This window comes from Colobus angolensis, unplaced genomic scaffold, assembly GCF_000951035.1.
Source record: "Colobus angolensis palliatus isolate OR3802 unplaced genomic scaffold, Cang.pa_1.0 Scaffold475, whole genome shotgun sequence".
Classification (NCBI taxonomy): Eukaryota; Metazoa; Chordata; class Mammalia; order Primates; family Cercopithecidae; genus Colobus; species Colobus angolensis.
The window spans coordinates 844,474-867,577 of record NW_012118210.1 but is presented as its reverse complement, the minus strand read 5'-3'; the positions used below and the strand labels follow the sequence as shown (position 1 = coordinate 867,577).

At 43.3% G+C, this 23,104-nt stretch overlaps 1 protein-coding gene across 3 annotated transcripts in view; it reads left to right on the top strand.

Moving 5' to 3' along the window:
- Positions 1-23,104, top strand: part of HECW1 (HECT, C2 and WW domain containing E3 ubiquitin protein ligase 1) — a 469,289-nt gene that overhangs the window by 115,445 nt on the left and 330,740 nt on the right. For 2 of the 3 annotated variants that reach the window (XM_011958796.1, XM_011958795.1), the window contains one exon: positions 19,460-19,517. The exons of the other annotated variant lie outside the window; for it this stretch is intronic. In XM_011958796.1, the coding sequence (XP_011814186.1) occupies positions 19,491-19,517 (27 nt within the window). In that variant the 5' untranslated portion in view covers positions 19,460-19,490. The remainder of the gene's footprint in view (positions 1-19,459; positions 19,518-23,104) is intronic. 3 annotated transcript variants of the gene reach the window in all.

The window sequence follows — 23,104 nt, the reverse complement described above, 5'->3', positions numbered from 1 at the left end:
CATGCCTGTTGTCCCAGCTACTCAGGAAGCTGAAGTGGGAGAATCACTTGAGCCCAGGAGGTTGAGACTGCAGTGAGCCGTAATTGCACTACTGCCTGGGTGATAGAGTAAGGCCTTGTCTCAAATGAAAACAAAACGAAACAAAAAAAGCAAAAGGACCCAGGTAGGAAGTGTCTCTGGGATTGCTGGACAGCAGGAGGGATGTGGGTGTATGGGAGTAGTTGGCTGGGAGAGGCCTGGCAACAGGGCAGAGATGAGGCCAGCTTGTCAGGCTGTTTGCTGTGCTGGTGAGTTTGTATTCATCCTGTAGGTAGTTGGGGGGCTATTGAGTGTTTTGAGCAAAGAAATGACATGATTAGATTCATGGCAGGTAAATCCTCTAGCAAAGGTGTGGGGGAAGACAGCAGGTGACACGTTGGAGGTTTGTCGGGGGCCTGCAGATGGACTGAGCCAGATCGAGGGACTCACCCAGCTATCAGATGGTGGCTGGCCTGTTTTTCATGGTTGAAGCCTTGACTAGGGACTCAAATCATTTTACAACCATGGAGTTAAAAACAAGGCTGGTGATAGCAAGTACTGGAAAGAGTGTAAAAATAGGTGAACTGCACAGATGGTGGGAGAATCAACTGGTCCCTTCCCTTTGGTGGGCACGATGGCCCCACCTAGCAAAGTGGAGGATGGGTTGACTAACTGCACCAAGAGACCTGGGCTTGTGCATACCCTGGGGAACCACTCATATATGTATAAAACCAGTTGTAGGTAAGAAAGCGATTTGCTTGAAATAGCAAAATAAAAAAACTGGAAACAATCTAAATGCTCATCTGTAGGAGAATAGATAAATAAATTTTGGAATATACATCAATGAAATATTATAGAATGATTAAACCAGAAAACCAGAGATGCCTGTATTATGTAGGTAAGTATCCCAAATAAGAATTTTATTCCTATAGTGTGAGGAACTTTTAAAATTATGATTATGAAATTATTCATGCTACCAAAAAGATTATTAAAAACCATGAATAATGATAGAAAATGCTGCTAATTTTCTATGAGATCAATATAAAATCTACATAGGATGCCACGATTATTAATTGAATGGACCTTTTTTTTTTTTTGAGACAGGGTCTCACTATGTCATCGAGGCTGGAGTGCAGTAGCATGATCACAGCTCTCTGCAGCTTTCACCCATCTTCCTGCCTCAGCCTCCTGAGTAGCTGGCACCGCAGGCACATGCCACCACACCCAGCTAACTTTTTTTTTTTATTTTTAGTAGACACGAGGTCTCAGTATGTTGCCCAGGCTGGTCTCGATCTCCTAGGCTCAAGTAATCCTCCTGCTTTGGCCTCCCAAAGTACTGGGATTATAGGTGTCACCATGCCTGGCCAGTTGAATAGACCTTTGATTTGGATTTGCATCTTATTATATTATTTTTAGATGCCTACATCAAAATTCAAAATGCCACTAAATACCATATTTGCTTTGGTAAACCAAATAATAATATCATGTTTTATATGAATTTAGGGAACATTGGGGTTAAAATGGAAATAATTTTGATAAAAATTCAAATGATATAAACTCTAGCCTTGACTGTGTCCTTCTTATTTCCGTAACTGTGCTCATATCCTTTAAACACCCTGAGACGTCTATTGTTGGTTGTTTTGCCTTAAAATCAAGTCAGGAATATCTACCCTGCCTCCCCAGTGGGGTGATGATGTTGAGGATCCCGAGATGGCATCAGGAAAGGGGCTCTGCCACATGTAAGTGCCCTCCAGCACTTGTTACTAATAATCCACTGTCTAAATGCTTTACTTTTTTCATCTCCTGGAAGTAAGAGATTTCAAAATAACACTGTCACTCAACTGACAGGTGGAAAAGGACAGAAAAGCAGCCTGGCTTTTCTATTCACAGACCAAACCATTAGGGTCTGTGTCGTTCCAGATCCTTGATGAAGCAGGTGCCAGGGTGGGACTGGGCATGCAGGAGATGGATGAGGAAAGAGCCTGTGAGGGGAAAAGGCCAGGGAACTGTGAGGGCCTGAGCCTTCTGAAAGAGAGTGCAAGGGAGGAGGGTGGAGCAGAAGCCCCCAGGCTGCAACGTCATTTCCAAAATGCTGCCCTCAGAAGAGCCTGGCATCTCCCAGACATGGGCGCCCTCTGCATCCCTGCTGTGTGCAGTCATTGGTCAGGGCAGCCTGCAGAGGATGGCCTGGGCATGGGGGCTCTGGAGCACAGGACGGGGGCCATCTCTGGCCGTCCAAAATCTAAGCACTACATTTTCATGGCTGTCACAATGTCATGAAAACTGCCTGTCATATTTGGATGACCATGGCTGCCATTATTTTTAGCAAAATGACATATTAAAAAAAAATTCATCTAGACAACATAATCTGGAAGTCAATGCCTCTCTCATTATTAATGTCTCATTATTAACATTAACTATTTCATTATTTAATGGCCAGTGTCCTGCTTTATGTTAAATACATTCCTGTCACTGGCAGAAACAATGTGAAATTAACCATTATTTTTAGTGATGATTTAACATTGATCTTGAAGTTCAGGCTAATCAAATAAAATATGAGGCAGAAGCTACAGGGATGGTTATTTTAACGAGAACAAATGGTCATTTTTTTTTTAGGGATGTGAGTTTATACCTGTAAAGCGTAAGGAAAATATCTAGTTATTTGAATTAATAAGACAGTTTACAAAGCTAACAACATTTAAATATAAAATTTAAGTCATTTAAAAAGCATCTGATTTTCAATGATAATGAAAATATAAACTATCCATACTTTAATCACTAAGTGCAGAATGTATTAGACGTACGAAACTTTACTAAGAAACATAAAAGATTTAAATTAATCTACCAATATCCCATGTTCTTTCATGAGGAAACTGACTATTGTAAGTTACATTTTATGTTAATTCACTAGTTTATGATGTTATTAATAAAATATCCTCTATTTTTCTTTCAGTTGACAGTTTTTCTTACTTGAAATTATTAACATTATTTTAAAATATTCTGAAATAATGAATAGTCCAGAAGAGGTACATTTCAAGAGGGCAAAGAAGAGGAATGAAATAAGATTAATACGACTGTATTTTAAAGCAACAATAATGAACAAAATGTGATCCTGACTCCAGAAAAAGCAATAGGTCCATGAAACTGCATAACTCAGAGTAAATTGTGGCACACAGAAAAATCTGATACATGATAAGGGGGAAGCAGATTACCAGTAAGGAAGAAGTATGTTATTCACATGCACCCAAATAAATTACAAATGGATCTAAGAGCTGATGTTTTCAAAATAGTGCTATCACATGCTAGATGGGTGTAGAAATAATGTTTACCTCTATTTGGCTGGGAAGGGTGAGTAAATAGAGCTTTCCAAAATTAAAGTGTTAGAAGGAAACAGAAATAATAGTTTTAACACATAAAATTGGAAATCTTCCATTGACAGCCAGATACACAAAATTAAAAAGCAAATAATACCCAGGGAAAATATTTGCAACAAGTATGTCAGACAAAATCTTGTAGGCCAGGCCCAGTGGCTCACACCTGTAATCCCAGCACTTTGGGAGGCCAAGGCAAGAGGATCGCTTGAGTCTAGGAGTTCAAGACCAGCCTGGGCAACATAGGGAGACCTCATCACTGCAAAAGAAAAAAATAAAGCAGTTTGATATTTTAGAATTCACAGAGCTCATATACTTAAGTAAAAAAATAATAGCAAACTTGAGTAGATAAAGCTTTAAAGAACAAGATCAGACAACTCACAACAGGGCAATATAAATTGGCTAAGAGAAGGTTGAAAATGTACAGTCAGGAGATGCAAAGAACTATGGGAACACTCAGTGTTGTTGAGTTTGGGGGAGAAGAACACTTGCGTGGATCACCAGTTGGGTAGAAATTAGGCCTTTTTGTAAGTTCACTTGGCTATGTATTCATAGCCTTTCACTCAGCTATACTCATTCAGGCCATAATATTTCTTATACAAATGAAGCAAAATGCAGTACACATTTTGTGTGTGTGCAAAGATGCTTCTCCACCATTATTTAATAGCAAAAATATGAACAATCTATGTGTCCAAAATGATATCAGAAAACTAAATGGTAGTATGTTCATAAAAGACATCCATTAAAATTTATGAAACTATCTTAGAATTTTCAATGAATTCTAGTTACTAAAATTGGAATACAAAATTGTATATACAATAGGTCTTAAGACAAAAGAAAAGGAAAAACAAATGACAATAAGGAATCTACCAAATTGGTTAACAGTGGTAGATTCTGCATCATGAGTGTCTTTTTTTCTTCTGTTTTCTGCTTTTTATGAAGCTTTCAGATTTTCCACAGTACAAATGAATTATTTTTGTAATAAAAAGGAATAACTGTTAATGCTATGTTTAAACCAGATGTGAGATAGCTGCTATAACTTAAGGTCAAGAGACATTTAATTTGTATTTGCTTTCTGGTACGTTAGATATATTTCCAGTGTTGAGCTCTCTCCTCTTTTCCTATATTGAAGTCTTTGCAATCAACTGACACCAAATAGGAGTTCATTTTTTTGGAAAGATGCTTTACACCGTAATGGCTTTGATGAGTCTCATAAGATCCATTGCCATGTAAAATATTTCTCAAACGATAGAATTCAGAACTCTGTTTAAAAAGAGACCTCTGCCATTATCATTAGCAAACTAATGCAGGAACAGAATAAAAACAAACACAGCATGTTCTCACTTACAAGTGGGAGCTAAATGATGAGAACTCATGAACACAGAAGAAGGGAACAACAGACACTGGGGTCTACTTGAGGGTGGAGAGTGGGAGGAGGGAGGGGAGAAGAGAAGATAACTGTTGAGTACTAGGCTTAGTACCTGGGTGATGAAATAATCTGTACCACAATCCCCTGTGATGCAAGTTTACCTGTACAACAAATCTACACAGGTACCCCTGAACCTAAAATAAAAGTTAAAAAAAAAGAAAAAAATACATTAATGGGCTATAAATAAATAAAGAGGCCTCTGATTCAAGCAAAAACTAATTAACAGGTGGTAAAGGAAATGGGTGAAAGGTTGAGAAGTAACAGTATATTTATGTAATTTCCAAGGGTCTCTCCACAAGATACTTATTATTTACAAAGGATAAAATAGTGACTTTACAGTGGAGAAATCTGACAGATAGCACCCTAACCAAGAGTTGCCATCACCAGTGCAGCTTGTATTGGGTTGGTTCAAAAGTAATTGTGGGCTTTTATTGCCATTACTTTTGATGGCAAAATCTGCAATAACTTTTGCACCAGCCTAACACCTCCTAATACAGGGCACTGAGGGCTCAGCGTGGCTTCTGTGACTCCTGCTGAAGTCAGAGCCTGACTCTGATCACAAGGAAACATCAGGCAAATTTAAAGTGGGCAGTATTTTACAAAGTAACTAGCCTATACCCTTAGAAACCATCAGTGGGCTGAGCACAGTGGCTCACGCCTGTAATCCCAGCACTTTGGGAGGCCAAGGCGGGAGGATTGCTTGAGGTCAGGAGTTTGAGACCAGCCTGGCCAACATGGTGAAACCCATCTCTACTAAAAATACAAAAAATTAGCTGGGCATGGTGGCAGGCACCTATAGTCCTAGCTACTCAGGAGGCTGAGACCGGAGAATCACTTGAACCCTGGAGGCAGAGGTTGCAGTGAGCCAAGATTGCACCGTTGCACTCCAGCTCGGGACAGAGAGAGATTCTGTCTCAACAATAAATCAGTAAGTCTGGGCGCAGTGGCTCGTGCCTGTAATCCCAGCACTTTGGGAGGCCAAGGTGGGCTGATCATGAGGTCAGATCAAGGCCATCCTGGCTAACACGGTGAAACCCCACCTCTACTAGAAAAGTACCAAAAAAATAGCCAGCGTGGTGGCAGGCGCCTGTAGTCCCAGCTACTTAGGAGGCTGAGGCAGGAGAATGGCGTGAACCCGGGAGGCGGAGCTTGCAGTGAGCCAAGATCGCGCCACTGCATGTCAGCCTGGGCAACAGTGCAAGACTCTGTCTCAAAAATAAATAAATAAACAAACAAACAAACAAATAAATAAATAAATAAAATTAAATAAATAAATAAAAACAACCAGTGTCATGAAACACAAAGAAAAACAACTGAACTGCATATAACACAAGATCTTGCATCTTGGATTTTTCTTTTTCATAAAGGACATTATTGAGAAAATTGATGAGATCTGAATAAGGTCTGTAGATTAGATAATAGTACCATGTTGAGGTTAATGTCCTGATTTTTATCATTATACTGTAGGTATATAAAAGAATGTCTTGTTTTTAGGAAATATGCATCATAGTATTTAGGAGTATGGGAGCATACTGTCTACAGATTACTCTTGAATGGTTCAGAAAAACATGACACACACACATATGTATATATAAATATGTATACATGTATAAATTATATGTCTCTCACATAGAGACAGTGAGAAAAAGGAAAAACAAACAGCAAAATGTGAACATTTGGAGAATCTGTGTGAAATATATTAGGGAATTCATTGTCATATTCTTGCAAGTTCTCTGTAAGTCTGAAAGTATGCCAAGATTTAAAAAAATAAATTAAAGCAGAAAGGGACTGTTGGTTGCAGCTCTTCCAAGCATTAGCACATCCTCGGGGCCCTCCAGCTCCTGAGTTTGACATGCCTTTTTCAACACTGAATCCTCTCTCTGTCCTGTGGGGAATAGATGCTATGTGTCTGGTGCTATTCTTAAGTCCTCTCCATATATTTTCCCTCCAAAATCTGTTGACAGCACTATGAAGTAGATAGAATTCTAATTCTAATTGACAAGTAAGAAACTAACATTTAGAGAGGCTAAGTAACTTGCATAAGATCCCACAGCCAGAAAGTAGCAGAATGAGACTTGAACTGGGGCTTCTCTACCTCCCTCTGCTCTTCTGTCCTTTCCGCAGGTGGGAATCATATGTCCCTCCCATCACAGTCCCGTGAATGTAAGTCTTTTTTTCTGGGCATTTACAAGTCTGAAAGCATCCCTGTTGGTGTTTTCACATAACGTGGATTCACTGAATTTATTTCCACCAAGGCATGTTATCTTGCTTTGCTCAGTGTGCTAAATCATGTTCCACCTTAGAATTCCTCAAACTATTGGATGCCTGTTAGGGAACATGAAGCAGTGGGCTATTTCACTAAGTCTGTATATGTGGGATCTTTTAAGCTCTTTGGCGTAATATGAGCAATCTCCAGCATACTCCGGGTGCTGTTTTGTCAGAAGTCCCTCCTGGGCCATGGTAAACAGTGAAAGGAGCCAAGATGATAACCTCCCTTGGCAGGTCTTCCTCCTACTCCCTCCCTGTTCCGGCTGCTATGATGGAAGATTGCACTTCTGAAATGTAAATGCCTCCAGGAGGACCCAATTTAGGTCTGTGAAATTCAACATTATAATTGTGTTAGTGCCTTCATGGGGACTCTCTGCTTGCCAGCTAAAGAGATTGAAAAGGACCCAAGAGGGTAGATTCAAGGAGAATATGTAGACCTTGGATGGTGCTAGAGACATACTTCCCCGGGTTTTCAGTGCTTGGGATGAAAACCTAGTGAAGATATAGGAATTCAACTGTGGGCTTGTACCAGTAACATAGCTCCTCAGCTGCTGTAAGCAGGAACCAAGTCCTGGTGGCAGCATTGAGGAGGGCACACAAAATGTATTCTGACATAACAACCTCTGGGGGAATTTGATCCCAGAGTTGACAGTAATTGGGGAAAACTGATCATAAGGAAAGAGCTTGGAATTTCAATGAAAGAAAGAAACCAGCGAATACAAAAAGAAAAAGTAGAGGAACTGGTTGATTGGGATAGTTTGAATAGGCCACAGGAAAGAAGAAAGACACCCCTCAGTGCAACCTTACAAGTCTCTATTTGTGCCAGAACCTCTCCTCCACTGGTGAATTATAAGACCCCTCCTTCAAAGTAGGTCAATTTACCAAGTGCTGGTGGCATAAAAGAATCAGGACATGCCATCTTGCCCTGAGCAGTGGAATTTAATTCGAAGAGGAGTAGAAATGGAGGCTGGCTGTATAGCTGCATTAGCTTACTTTTGCTGGTTATGCTGTGAAATAAACATCCACACAATCTCAATGGCTTCCACAACAAAGGTTTATTTCTCACTCACATCACATTTGGCTGTGGGTCAGCTGCAGCTTTCCTTCCCCTTGTGGTTTGGGCTCAGATGTGCTTCTGAAGTATAGGCTGAAGGCATAGCCCAATCTAGAACTAGAACATGGTGTTCTTGCGGGACAGCAGGCAGTAGCAAGAGGGATGGTGAAACTCATGATACCTCTTAAAACTTCTTGCTTACAGTAAACATCACATTTAATTGGCCAACACCAGACCTCCGCTCTGGAATGTAAAATAATCCTCTCTGGTGAGGGGAGGCAAAGGACTCTAGGCTTTCACCATCTCCAGAAGACAGACTTTATATCTCTCCAAAAGTCTCTATCTTTAGGGTAGCCAATAATCATCCTTTAACCCATGTGCCTTTGCTCAGAAATCATTAACACCAAAAACGTAAAAATATTCATGGAACATTGTTTCGTGACACTCATGCTTTTTAATATTCTGATTACTGTGTTTAATTGTAGAGACCCAGTTTTCAGAGTTGTGGAAATGAGTGCCCCTCTGGCTCACAGTTCTCAGTAGGCACATGTTCTCCTTTGGCTGACATACAGAGACTGGATCCAAAAATCTAACTTCTCTCCTTCTCCCTAGCTGGTTGACGCTATCTCCCAGAACCTCTATTTCTATGTTCAATATCACATCTGGAAACTCTTAATGTTTTCATACATATTCAATGTAGAAACAACAGTTACTAAAAAAAATCACAATTTGGATATTATAATTTTTCTTGCCTCATTAGCCCTCAATATCTTATCACCAACTAACACAATTTATTTAGTCTCCAGGAGTTTTTAGATTCTATTATGGTAAAGACAAGAGTTGACCACACACAGTCACATATATCCAAATCAGTGCATGTCTATGGGTTTTAATATCTTTATATTGAAAGATGCTGCTGTTTGCTTTTCAAAGTCTTAGACACTCGTGTGTCTGTAGAATCTGAAAATATTATCCAGTGGAAAAACATGTAATTGGAAAAGGTGGTGGTGCGGTCCATTTAGCAGATCGATGATAGATTTCCTAGATGCCTCTCCTTTCCCCCAAAAGTAATTTCCATAAAAATAGTTTTATGAAAGCCTCCAAACTAGTACAAAATAATACTGTTGTAGAAGCTAGAAATAGGGATCGGTATATCTGACTCCAGAACTGATTTCCAGGATAAAGGTGCAACTGGACTCTGAAGATCAGCCCAGACCTCCGCCTGCCTGCACATTTCACCTGCCCTTTGTAGCTCCAGGCCTGCACCAGTCAGTCTCCAAGCCTCCACTTGCTCCTCTCTTCCTGTTTATTGGAGCTCTCCAGTTCCCCAAAATGCAGCAAAGCTGGAAGTAGGTATAGCGACACAATGGGCATAATAGAAGCTGTGATAGCCGCAATAGAAAAAGGCAGATTCAGAGAGAGAGAGATGGAAACAGATTATAGCTTCTGGTACGGGAAAGACAAGAGGCTTCATATCCAGAAATAAGCTTCATCGAAGGTAGCAAGATGAGCAGGTGAGGAGCAGCCAGCTTCTCTCCACAGTCTGCAAGAGCAGCGTAGGATATACAGGTTGCTAAACAAGCAAAAGGTTAGCCACAGGCTTTACAAATTAACATGCAATACCACCCTGCCAGTGACAGCTCTCTTCTATCTACAATTCTGCCAAATTCTCACCACCCACACCACTCCCACCGTGTTCACACCACCGTGATTGGCCTAGATTTTTGCAAGGTCTCCCAACTTCCTCCCTCCTTTTCCTTCCAGTGTGTTCCTAAAGCAGCAGCTGGAGAGCCCCTGCTCAATGCCAGCCAGATCATGTCACTTCCCCACTCAGGGCTCACCAGTGACTTCCCACCTTGCAATGTGTGAACACCAGAGTCCTTCCAGTGAACTAGAAGCCTAACACAACCTGGCCCCTTGTGACATCCGCAGCTTTATTTCCTTCTGTCCTCCCCTTTGTTCCACAGGCTCCGGCCATACTGGCCTCTGCAGATGCTCTCCCACCTCAGGCCTTTTAACCTGGAATATTCTTCCCTTGGGCAGGAATGGATAGTCCTTTTCTTCCTTCAGGTCTTTATTCAAAACCTCCTTATCTTTGAAGCTTTTCCTGGAGACCCAGGGAAACCTTCATCTCCTACCCACATCTTAACATTTCATTTCTCATTGTTTCTTGAAATTGCATGATCTCTAACATATGCAGTTTACTTATTTATTGTGTTTTTGGTTGCGCTCTTCCCCTCAACATGAGCTCTACAGCCAGGGCCCGTGGGCTGTGTTGCTCACTGACATATTGCCTGACCCACAGTGCCTGGTATGTAGTTGGCCCACCACAGACATTTACTGAGTGAATGCATGAATGAAAAGCCCCCTCCGCATGAGGCCCTGAAAGGAAATATGTGCACAGCAAATGAAACGTGCTGAATAAAGTCGCCTTTTGTGACTATCTAGGTCCCTGTGCAGGCTTCTCCTCCCTGTCTCATTGCCTCACAAGAGTGAATCACCAGCAAATCCCGCGAATCCTCTGCCAGACCCATGGTCCAGACCCAAGTCTTGACAACACTAGTCCCTTGGAAGCCAGCCAGAGCACACCTGGGGCTGGTCAGGTCAGGAGAGCCTCCCCTGGAACTGGCAGAGCCATATCCAAGGGAGCCCGGAGCTCTGTCCCTGGGGACCCTGCAGGAATAAGTGGAGCCCCCCTACCCCCGCACCCAGCACCTTACTTGGGGTGAAATCCGCAGAGAGTTCCCCCTGCTCTGAGGAGTGGCCACAACGGGAGAAGGTTTGGCCCCCCTTGACTGGGGACCTACCTGCCCTCCCAGCCTGCACTTCAGACCAGGAACCGTGTTTAAAGATAATACTTGGGACCAAATACTAGGCTGATGAAAGACAACAGAAGGGAGTAAGGGACTACTATTCTTTAAAAATGCGGAATAAGAGAGGCATCCTTGGCCAAGCCTATGATCACTTCAGAAAACATTTTGAACTCAAGAAAAAGAAAACATGGACTACCAAGCAGCCAGGACTTTGTATGAGCTACATGAGGAAATCTATGAAGATTCATTTAAAGAATCAAAACAGGAATTTAATCCGTACAGAGACATGGTGCTCATGGATAGGATAACGTAATGCGTAAAACTTTCCCCTATTCATTTGTTAGTTTAATTTAATCCCACTAACAAGATATGTGAGTCTTTATGTTCTGGAGTATTGGGCTCTACTGGCACCTTGGTGGGGAGTCCTGAGTGTGGGCATGGGTGTGTGGGCATTCTCCTACACACCCAGCACACTCCCCTGGGCCACAGTCACCAGCTCTCTGGATAATAGATGGACAAAAATGCAAGCACTACTAAGATAACTTATTTCAAAAATTAATGAAGGGCTGGGTACGGTGGTTCACACCAGTAATCCCAGCATTTTGGGAGGCCAAGAGGGGTGGATCACTTGAGCCCAGGAGTTTGAGAACAGCCTGGGCAACATAGCAAGACTCCGTGTCTTTTATAAAAATGAGAAATTAAAATTAATGATGGAGGTACCTGTGCTACCCAATGTGATATATGTAATAAATATACAGTAAATATGTTTATATGTGCTAGTCCGTGTATACACACACATGCAAACACTAAAACTTCATGTGTGGGCATATGAATAGAAAGAGCAATAGGAGTAAAATCCTGAAATAGACACAAGTTAATAAGAAATCTTATATATTATATTAAGTGATTACTTAATCTATATCATTATTTAAGTAATTACTAAAATTATTAAGTGATTTGGAAAACCATTCATGGGGAGAAAAGCTAAAATGAAATAGTGTGAATTCAAAGTGTCTGAGACAGGTCTCAATCAATTTAGAAAGTTTCTTTTGGCAAGTTTAAGGCTGCACTCCTGATGGTGTCAAGGTGGTTGGGGTACAGCTTGCTTTTGTACACTTTAGGGAGTCATGAGACATCAATCAATATGTTTAAGATGTACATTGCTTTGGTCCAGAAAGGTAGGAAAATTTGAAGCAGGAACTTCCAGGTCATAGGTAGATAAGAGACAGAAGGTTGCATTCTTTTGAGTCCTTGATCAGCCTTTTGCTGAATACTCAATGTAGTCTGGCTTGGTGAATCTGCATTTTTACATAAACAACAGGGCAGAGGAAGCAATCAAATATGCATTTGTCTCAGGTAAGCTGTGAAGATCAGCTATCACAGTTTACATTGCCAGGGTGAAATTCAACAGAACTGTTTGAGGGTAAAGATCTTGAGGCCCACAAGAAATTTCCTTGTGGGCACATTATGAGGGAGGTATGTAGCTTTTAAAAAATCTTTGTAGCTGCCTTATTTAGGAATAAAATGGGAAGCAGGTTTGCCTGCCGTAGTTGCCAGCTCGACTTTTCTCTTGGCTTAGTGATTTGGGGGTCCCAAGATTTATTTTCCTTTCACAATAGTAAATAAAACAAAAAAACTAACTATACCCAATGATAAAGTTCAGAAAGAAGAGACTATAAAGGTAAAGTGAAAACTAGAGAGGAGAAGGAGGGAGGGAGGGAGAGAAGAAGGGAGGAAGGAAGGAAGGATGGGAGGGAAGGAAGAAAGAAAAAGAAGGAAACAAGAAGGGAAGGAAAGAAGGAAGGAAGGAAAGAAAGGAGGGGAGGGAAGGAAGGAGGCAGGGAGGGAGCGGGGAGGGAAAGTGTGACTGTTTGCCTAATGGAAGCTGGGGCTTCAGAGGTTCTGGGGAGAAGGGACATTGCCTTCAGTGTCTTAAAGGTATTTCTGACCAAAATTAAAATGTAAATCACTGGAGAAGACCTGCCTGGAGCCCTCCTCAGCTCTTAAATGGAATGCTCTGACATCTTGTTGTGTGTTCAGCTCATCTGTTCAGTGTGTCTCCCTTCCTGAAGGGCAGGGACCACACTAGTCTTTGCAGGGTGGGCCACTGAGCATGGGCACTCTGGAGCCAGGTGCCTGGCTCTGAATCTGCTTCTGCTCCTTACTACTTGCATGACATTGGGCATATTACAGCAACTCTCCATGCCTCAGTTTCCTCCTCTGTAAAGTGTAGACAGTCATAGCAGCTGCCTCGCTAGATTATTGTGAGGATCAAATGGGTTAGTATGTATACAGCACTCAGAACAGTGCCTGGCACATAGGAAGTCACATCAATACTAGAGATGAGTGTCACTGTATCTGCAGTGCCCAAAACAATGCCAGCTATGTGGGAGGCAGTCAATGCATGTTGGGTGACTCTGAGCCTGTTTTGCTAGATAATACCTCTCCAACTCCCAAGAACACAAACAAACCACCCCTCAAGGATAACTGGTGACAGATTTTGAAAATAGAGGCAGAAATGCAGTTCACCAGTCTTTTTTTTTTTTTTTTTTTTCCACTTGGAGCCTGCAAAAGCGCTGAGTAGGACTTAGTCTGCTTGCATACCCATGGTGGGAAATTTAAATGAGATACTGAAGCCAATGGGAGAGGAGAGGGCCCTTGGTTGCTCAGGGCAGAGTGAAGCCCGTATCCTTTGCATAATTCTGCCCTTTCATATTGCTTTTTGTAAAAGGAAAATGTTTTGATAGTCTGTCACTGAAATCTGTTTTTAATGAAAACACCCTGAGATTAGCTATTATTCTTAGAAGACAGCTCTGTTGTGGAGTTATTCAAGGATGGAGTTCTATTATGTGTGTTTGCCAATCACAGATGTACCTCAGATGAAACGTGAAGGTTAGGGAAGAAAGGAAACAGTTCTGGGCTGAGCAGCAATAAAGTGCTGCATTGGGAGGGATGGAACTGGTGGGGAGGGGTCCCAGCTCATGGCCACGACGCTGGCCCCAGAGTGGGTGCTGGCCAGAAGCTGTCCCCACCCTGTTCTTACCACCTTGGCTCCAGGACCCAGCTTGACTTCTCATGTGACTTTTCCCTTTGGTGCTCAGAATTAGAATCTGAGGAGTAAGTCCTGGGGAGGAGGAGGCCACCCCCACAGGTGGTCATATTTATGTTGCCTGGTTATGGAGTTAGAACTGTTCCTTTAGGGACAAACTGGATCTCTTTGGACCAGTGTATCTAAGAACAAGGATGGGTCCCTCAGATTGGGAAGAAAGTGCCAAATGGGAAGTTAGGGAACATGGAAGTTTAAAGTGAAGCCATCTTTATTTTCTCCCTGTGTGTCATTGTTTAGCCATGGGTATGCTAGAGAAGTGAATAAATATATGAATGAATGAAAACGAAAAATGTATGAGTAAAATAAATATCTTTAAAAAGGAGTAGCCCACTGGCTATACCACTAAGTTCATGCTCTTCAAGTAAAGCCTGGGCTATTTGTCAAAGCCTTTTTTTCCCTCTAACGTAAGAGGGACGTTCTGTGATAGTGGAGGGGCCTGGGAATGTGGAAGGCATCGTAAGTCATTGCTGACAGGAAATGATGCTATTAGGTATTGGATCATAAAGAGACCTCCTCCCAGGAAAATGAATTCAGTGACAATAACACCATAATGTTATATGACAGTACATTTTATATCTCCTGAAAATTGATGTTGGATCAAAACAAGGAACTGAAAGAAAATAGATTGGGACAAAACAAAATCATTCAGACCCCAAGTCATGCTGATGGAATCAAGGTCACAAAGTTCAAAACAGAACTTCCAACGTGAGACCAGACGGCCGCTTTTTTGGCCTGCTATCCAGGCTGGCTGATGGCTGATGAATACTTGCTGCGACATCAGTCAAAAGGGAGAAGGTCTAGTGAAACTCTTCATCCCCCCTCTCGGGTTCTCACCATAAAGCATAGTTTTATTAAATTAGCAAATGTAATTTTCTGGTCTCTAAGAAAAAGAAAATTTTTTTAAATCTCCTTCAAAATATGTGCAACTGAGCTTACTTTGTCTTTGCAAAGGTGTCTGGTGTGACGTTTCCGGAATTAACCACATACATGGCAATGCACACATAGGCTCTTCCTTCCTTCGTGTACCAGGTTGGTCGGTCTGTTGGCAAATAGTTATCAGACGGCAAACACCGTGCTAGGGTCTTTACCTGATAGAAGAGGAGGGCCATAAATTTCCTTGAGGGGTTTGGGGTCAATGAAATAGGAATTGTATGTCTTTAAATATCTCTACAGCTTGGTACCTCCTGCTGGAACTCAAATCCTAAATGCCAATTGTCTATACTTAGGACAACTTAAAATAATTGATAGTCACAATGATTTGTGAGGGGCAATTGCCCCAGCTGACCAGATTTCTGGGGATATCAGATACACCCACTTAAAATAAGTGTAAATTATTTTTAAATATCACAAGTCCCCTTTGAGGACCAGCCACTCCCAGGCTTCTTAGCTGTGATGCCCTCTTAGAAGCCCAGACCTGTAGGCACACGTCCCTCCCAGAAGGCGGCACACTGGCTGGGCCTCCCTCAAACCACCCCATAAAAAAGAGAACCTTACCCGAACCAGGACTTCTGGCTTTCTTCCAGGGTGGGGTTTCCGAGTGACCATTCATCCTGTTGTTTGTAGTCCGTATGGCTTGGCTTTTCAAAAGCAAATGTACTTTGTTTCTATAATTAGGAAAAAAAGTTGTTTTTAAATGTCATCTTTTGCTGGGCGCGGTACCTCACGCCTGTAATCCCAGCACTTTGGGAGGCCGAGGTGGGCGGATTACGAGGTCAGGAGATCGAGACCATCCTGGCTAACATGGTGAAACCTCGTGTCTACTACAAATACAAAATGTTAGCCAGGTGTGGTGGCGGGTGCCTGTAGTTCCAGCTATTTGGGAGGCTGAGGCCGGAGAATGGCATGAACCCGGGAAGCAGAGCTTGCAGTGACAGAGCGAGACTCCGTCTCAAATAAATAAATAAATAAATGTCATCTTTTATATTGCTAGCTTTTATGTATTCCACCCATGAATGATCTTGACCTCTTCCTCAAAAAATCCTCCACTTATCAGACGACAGACCGAATGAAAGACGAGGGAAGCAAAACAGTGAAACAATTTGTTTCAGCCTATGATAAATCACAGTGTGGTCTGAAGTGCTTTCTCATATTTGGTTTTTAATCTTAGTTCATTTGGGTAGGGACAGATCAATATTTGCCCAGGAGTGACATCCTGCTTGGCTCATTTGATTTTTAATAATCCTAACTCTACTCATTTGACCTAGTGGCTGTGGCAGAGCATCAGGCCTCGGAGGTGGTGTCACTGCCAGTCAGTGCTGATAAGTAGTGACAGGCCCTGTCGGATGGTTGATTCACAGGGCTCTAGAGAGGTGCCAGGGGTTTACAGGGTATGAGCAGGGTGCGGCAGCCAGGACATATGGAGGAGCGGCCTTAGGCAGGGCTGGGCCTCCAACACCACCCTGCTCTCCTGTTGCTGTGCTGCAAGGTTCTGCAGAGGGACCCTCCCCACATGACTTCCTGCTGCCCTGTGCTGAGCACTCCTAGAGGATTTTCCTGAGGGTCATGGCCACTTGAGTCCAACAGAAGAACTGGCTGTGTATAGCTGTGTATAAACCAGTTGTGCCTTTGAAGGAAGAATCATCTAATCTCAGGTTATTTTCAAGTAGTACTTTGTTGATTCCTAATACTCTTCCTTGCCATTTCCTGGGGATTTCCTCTACTTGAAATCTGTGCACTCATTTGCTGCTGTCAGGCTGGATCCCATATGGCAGAAGCAAGGGGCCATGCAGATCTGTGTAGCTGAAGGCGGGCTGAGAGCAGGGAGTAGAAGTACACATCAGGTGACTTTTGTGTAGACAGGTCACTTGGTCCCCATCTGATTCCTTCATTTCTTTGGGCTCCAGTTTACTCCTGATGGAAGAGGGTTCCATCCAGGTTCTCTTTGGTGGAGTGGGGTAAGCTTCCAGGATCTGGAGCTGGATCCTTTTTGATCCCCATTCACTTTCTTTATAAAGTCTCCACTTCTGCTCTCATTCCTTTTTTATTTCCAGAGTCAAGCTTTGCAGTTAAACAATTAGTAAACTGTAAAGAAACAGTTTACAGTAAACTGTAAAGTGAAATACACCAGTATCCCCAGTGCTAAGTGCTAAATAGATAATGTCTAAACAGCCCATTTGAATAGTCTTTTTTCCTCTTCTTTTTACTCTCCAAATGTACATGCAGGTGTGTGTTTAATTAATTGGGTCAACATTTGGCTTAGGACAGTGAGCATGCCCTGTACCAGGCTCTGTGCTAAGTGCTGAGGATGGCAGCCCCAGCTCCCAGAGAATTCTGAGTCAATTTTGCAAGATAGACATTAAACAAATACATACATAAATAGTTCATTAGAATTATTTTAAAAATTGTCAAAAAATAATAACTACAGGGTACTATTCCCAGGCCTCTGTTGTGGGAGAAGGGGAAGCACAGGGAAGGCCAAGAAGTGAGGGGTGTAGAGGAAGAAGGGCTGAGGGCAGCTCAGGTCGGGCAGCTGGCTGGCATCTGGCTGGACAGCACACTGGCATCTCCAAGGAAGGGGGAAATAAGTGCCTCTGGAGACTGTAGGATTCCCAAGTGGACAGAGTGTCACAGGTCAGGAGGAGGGAGGTAGCAGTGAGGCCAGGGAGGAGGGAGGGCCAGATCCACTTTGCATGTTTGTATAAAGTAAGTCTCAAACTGGTATTTAAAGCTTTAGCCTAAAGGAAGTGTGAAGCCACTAAAACAAGGAAGGGCGACATCAGGTTTCCTTTTTCAATAAAATGTTCTGTCCATTGTGGAGACAGTATTAAGAGCAAAGGTGCAGACGAGGAGGCTGGTTAGGCTCCATGGGAGTTGAGTGGGAGAGAGAGGTTTGGTCCATGCGGAAGGAGGCAGAAATGGTGAGAGGCAGATGAATTCTAGAACCATTAAGAGGTAGGAGCAGATGAACTCAGTGCTTGGTTGGACAAAAAGGATGGAAAAAGAGGACTGGAGAAAGAAAGCTGTCCAAGTTCCTGACAGGGAGTTCTAAGAGGTGAAGGAAACATGACTAAGGCCGGACTCTTAAGGGAGGCGTGGGCATAGGAATAAAGACCCTGAGTTTTTTTTTGCATGGTGCTGGGGTGGCTGCGCAAAGCTCCAGTGGATGAGGACTGGGTTTGGACATCAGATGAGTGCTCTGACCTATCACAGAAATTGGAGAGTTGGCAATGTTCACATGGTAACTAAGGCCAGAGGCAGGGACATGGCCCTAGTGTGTTCCTTCTTGTATCTTTTCCTAGTTGGCCCTTCTCCAAGGGGGAAGGCAGTGCAGGGGAGCCTGCAGATGGGGCAGAGCTGGGGCAGCTTGAGAACCAGCCAGGAAGCCAGTGGCTGTGGCAGGGGGTAGGAAGGAGCAAGGGTGCTGCATGGTGTGCATCACCACTGAGAAGTCCAGTAGCATCCACCAGCGCGTTGGACACACAGCAGGTTCTCAGTACATGGATGTTGAATTCTCTCCCTCTTCTATTCAGATCTGCTTGGACCAGGGTTGAGAACATAATCTCTGCACCCAGAATGCAAGCTTGCTACTCGTTTCTTATACGAATTCATTTGTCAGCAAAGCTTCAGGTTTCATCGGGGTTTGGGAATGCTGACATCGTAGACTGCTTTTTTTCTGGAATCAGTCCATATTGATTATTTTCATGGTGACTGTAACTCCAAAGGAAGATGAGGTTATCAAATCAGAATAAAGACTCATGAACAAAAACAGTACCTGGATTAAGAGGGCCCTGATAGACGAAGCCATCAGCAACTTTCCCATGCCTGGCATCTCTGCTCAAGTCCTATATGCTAATTTTGGACATGGTAGCTCTAAAGTGCCAATGGTGCGACCAGTGATGCCAAGTTGATTGTGGTGACAGTCACTCCGCAGGACAACAAGTGGAAGGGGACAGCACTTCTTGAGTCTTTCCCATCTGAGTAAATGCCTGAGGGAGTAAGGGCACTGAAACAGGCAGTGAATTTTCAGCAGTTTAATTGTAGATTCCCCTTCCTTTGTGGTCGAGGGAGCTTCAGCAGTGGATCATATGTGAGGATGCTTTTAGGTGGCCTTCTCAGACGGCTGGGAGAGCAGAACTTCTCTTTCCCCACAAACACCTACACCAAATCTTTGTTTCTTGAAAAAGAAAAAAAATTTCTAGGCCCATGAGTCTCATTCCTTAAATTAAAATTTAAAATCAAATCAAATTACTTATGGCACAGAATAATGTTGCTTGCAACTTTTTATCCACTTTATCAAAATGAGTGTGGTCCTTGTGTGATGTTTCCTTTTGCACGTCGGTTGCCCAGGCCAGGTATCTTGGCAGGGGTGGGGGGAACAATGTTGTTTGTGCGGGTAATGTTGCTGATTTTGTTTGCTTGGGATACACGCTAAGTTAACCTCGTTGGACTTTTCCCCAGGAATTGATGCGCGTACACGTGGTGGGTCATTATGCTGCTGCACCTGTGTAGTGTGAAGGTCAGTGTGCTTTTCTGATTATAAGAAACCATCCATGTCATTCCATTATAAACCCACTCCACTCATAATGGAATGTGCCTTAGCCAAGGGCCATTGCTGTTGCCCAGCCCAGGAATTATCTCAAGTGCGGCTGGACATTTGACATCCATCACCCTCCCTCCCCACCACCTGCATCCACCCCAGAATTCGACTGTGCTCCATTTTGAGATGATGTTTTTGCATGTCGCGTCCTCCTTGTGTGATGTGAATGTACAGTTGTTACAAGTGAATTTGTACCTGGAAACACTCTATGATGCTACTTCCAGAATTATAGCCGAGAGCTCTGCTGTCTAGGGGTAATTGCTGTATAGTTGATATGGACAGACAGAAATAGGCCTTGAGACAAGAGCAACGGCTTCTCCTCCTGACTCAGAGCCAGGCCATCCTCTAGGAAGCTGATGGTTCATTAGGATGGGCCCTTGCAGCAGGGTGGCTTTCCCTGGAAGTACTTTCCACCAGCTCCCCAAGACTTCCTGCCAAGGGTCCTCCTTCCTCTGTGTCATGGTTTTACTTTTGGTGACAGCCCCGGTTTACAGTCATCACAGTGCACATTTACTGGGCACCATGCATCATGGTAGGTATGATCATTGTCCCCATTTGATGTACGAGGGAACTGGGCCATAGAGGGTTGACTGACTGCTCTGAAGTCTCCCAGTAGGTAAATGAGGAGCATTGATTTCAACTGAGGTCTGCCTGTCTGAGCTGGAGTCCATCCACTGGGCCCTGTGCTGCTTGGGTAATACTCAGCCAATCCTGATGTGAGGCTTTTCTCTAAAAAATAAATAAAAGCCCACATTTGCATAGCACTTTGCAAATTTATTAACCATATCAACATGCATATTCAGCTAATCCTTGAAATAACCCTGCAAGAAGGAGAGGGACGCCCTGAGATGTTCAGTGCGTGCCTTGCTACGCGTCAGTGGGCGGGAGGATGAGGCCACGCTCACACGCAGAGGCAGCTTCTCCTCTGCCACAGGGCCCTGCTGCCTACTCATGCAGAGGGCAGCTCTCTTAACTCACAAGTTCTGCCTAATGCACTTAAAGAATGAGCATAGCATGTGTTGGATTCAGGAAGCATTAAATTAATACTTAATCCTGTGCTGCCAAACATCCAGAAACAGTCTCAGCACAGTCACTTAAATTCCCCTTTATTTCCTTGAGTATCCCAGCTTGGTGTGCGCTCAGGAGCCACTTCCTCTATACTATTTTCACACCTCAGAGCTCAGCAGAGCCTTGATTTCCCCAGTTCACTCAGCTTACTCCACCCTCCAGCTGTCCCTTAGGGAAGGTGTAACTTTTGCTAAGAGAAAGTTTTCATAGCAGTCAGTCTGTCTGCATTCCCTTTGGACTTCGGTGTTTTCTCTTTGGCTTTAAAGATAGAGTGAGAAGTATTTTTTAAATACCAAGCAGTTCCTTCTGGGTGCATTTCACATTCAGGAAGAATGCCCCCTTTTTCTTCTTTCTAGGATTAGTGTCCTTAGGAAGTTAGGGCTTCTCAGTCCTAGACAATCTCAGCTCATGGCATCTTCAGATACAAGCTTTGCCTTGAAATAAAACTCCTGGAACTGAACAGCAAAGCCAAATATGCACACAGAACATCATAGGGGATTTTATTCCGTGATCCAGGGAACACAAAAGCCACGTATTCTCCCCTGACATTTATGTGAGTGAGTTCTCACCGGGTAACATGAGAGAAGACTGGGATCCCAGCTGATGCTGTCAGGGACTTAGCTTGTGAAACAAAACATGAGCATGAGTACAGCCTCCTGCAATGACACAGGGAACCTGAAAGGACAGGATGCAGCAGCCTTATTTCCAGGTTCCCTGGAAGGTAAATGCAAAGCTCTTTACTTTACCAAACCTTACTCGGTAAAGGGAATCTATGGCCCCATAACTTCTGTGTTTTCATGTAAATCTTCAAAATTAAAAATAATGCCAAAGTTCCCGACACCTTCCCCTATTATAAGAAGATTCATCATGCTCTGAAATGCGCCTGCAGCACTACTAGCTGAACTTATAAAAATATCTGGAAATAAGTTCTGGAGGCTAAGGTGGGAGGATCACTTGAGGCCAGCAGTATGAGACCAGCCTGAGCAACATAGCGAGATCCCATGTCTACGAAAAATAAAAATAAAAAAAATTAATTGGGCATGGTGGTGTGTGCCTGTAGTCCCAGCTGCTGAGGAGGCTGAACGGGGAGAATCGCTCGAGCCCACGAATTCAAGGCTACAGTGAGCTATGATGGCACCACTGCATTCCAGCCTGGGTGACATAGCGAGACCTTGTCTCTAGAAAATAAAAGAAATAAACTAGGGATCATTTAATTGACCACTTAATGTCATGTTCAGCTTCTGGAATGATCCTCAGCAGGATGAATGCTCATCTCTGAAAGAGGCTCATACAAGGGAGAATTTTATGCTATAACCACCAGTTCTCAACCAGGGGTACATCGCAAACCACCAAGTCTAGCTTCGCACATGAAGCCTGACTACTTGCACACTGAAAAGGTCTCTAGGTGATTCTGGTATGCACTCCTGGTTGAGAAACACTAGCTACACCTGATGGGAACCAAGCCTCTCCACTTCTGTGAATAAGAGAATGAGAAAGAAATCTGTGCTGAAGATCTTTATGCTACAAAAACAAGTATCTTGTCACCCAAAGATGACTTTCTGAAGCCTATCAAAGGCCCTCTGTGGAGAAAAAACAAAACATGCATTGCAAATGGCTGGCATCTCTGTGTCTGTTAGGTCCCCGGAGAGGGCAAGAGAGCACTAACGCTTGTGACAGGGAAAGGGAAGAAGTGGAATTGTGTGGGGGCTGCAGCCTGGCAGAGCCTCTGCCAGCCCAGTGGACTCTCAGGAGCAAAAACTGCCTGTTCAGAGACCCAGTGTTGGGTGGGAATGGCTAGGCCCTTGCATTCCCACCTAGCTTAGTGTTAGGCCAACGCACCCTAAAAAGAGCCTGAGCACCCCTCCAAACATAGGTGGAGTGGAAGGAGTTGGTGGCTGGAAGCTGTCAGCTAACAGCATCCTGACAACTGGGCAATGAATCTGTTCTTAAAAGAGAAAGCACAGCTCCATGTCTGCTATACTCTCCAAAGACTAGAAAATCAGTTCCTCTGGGCTGTTCAGAATTTAGCTCTGTTTACACTACAACGCCAAGGTGTGGTCCTTTGGTGGAATTTACTGCCTTAAGGTAGAGGAATGAAGGGAGGACAATGGAAGAAACAAGCAGGAAAACTTGGTTCATTTGATTTCCTTCTGTTTAGGGCGTGTGCTAGATGGCAGGACATGGAAGAATAGGGCACTAAAATTTGAGGGATCATAATAATTTCTCATGTTGAAAGTGAAGCCCAGACCAGGCACAGTGGCTCACGCCTGTAATCCCAGCACTTTGGGAGGGGGATATCAGGAGGATAGCTTGAGATCAGTCTATATAAGCCTGGGCAACATAGTGAGACCCCATCTCTAATAAAAATAAAAAAATTTAGCCAGGCATGGCAGTGCACCTGTAGTCACAGCTACTCTGGTGGTTGAGGCAGGAGAACT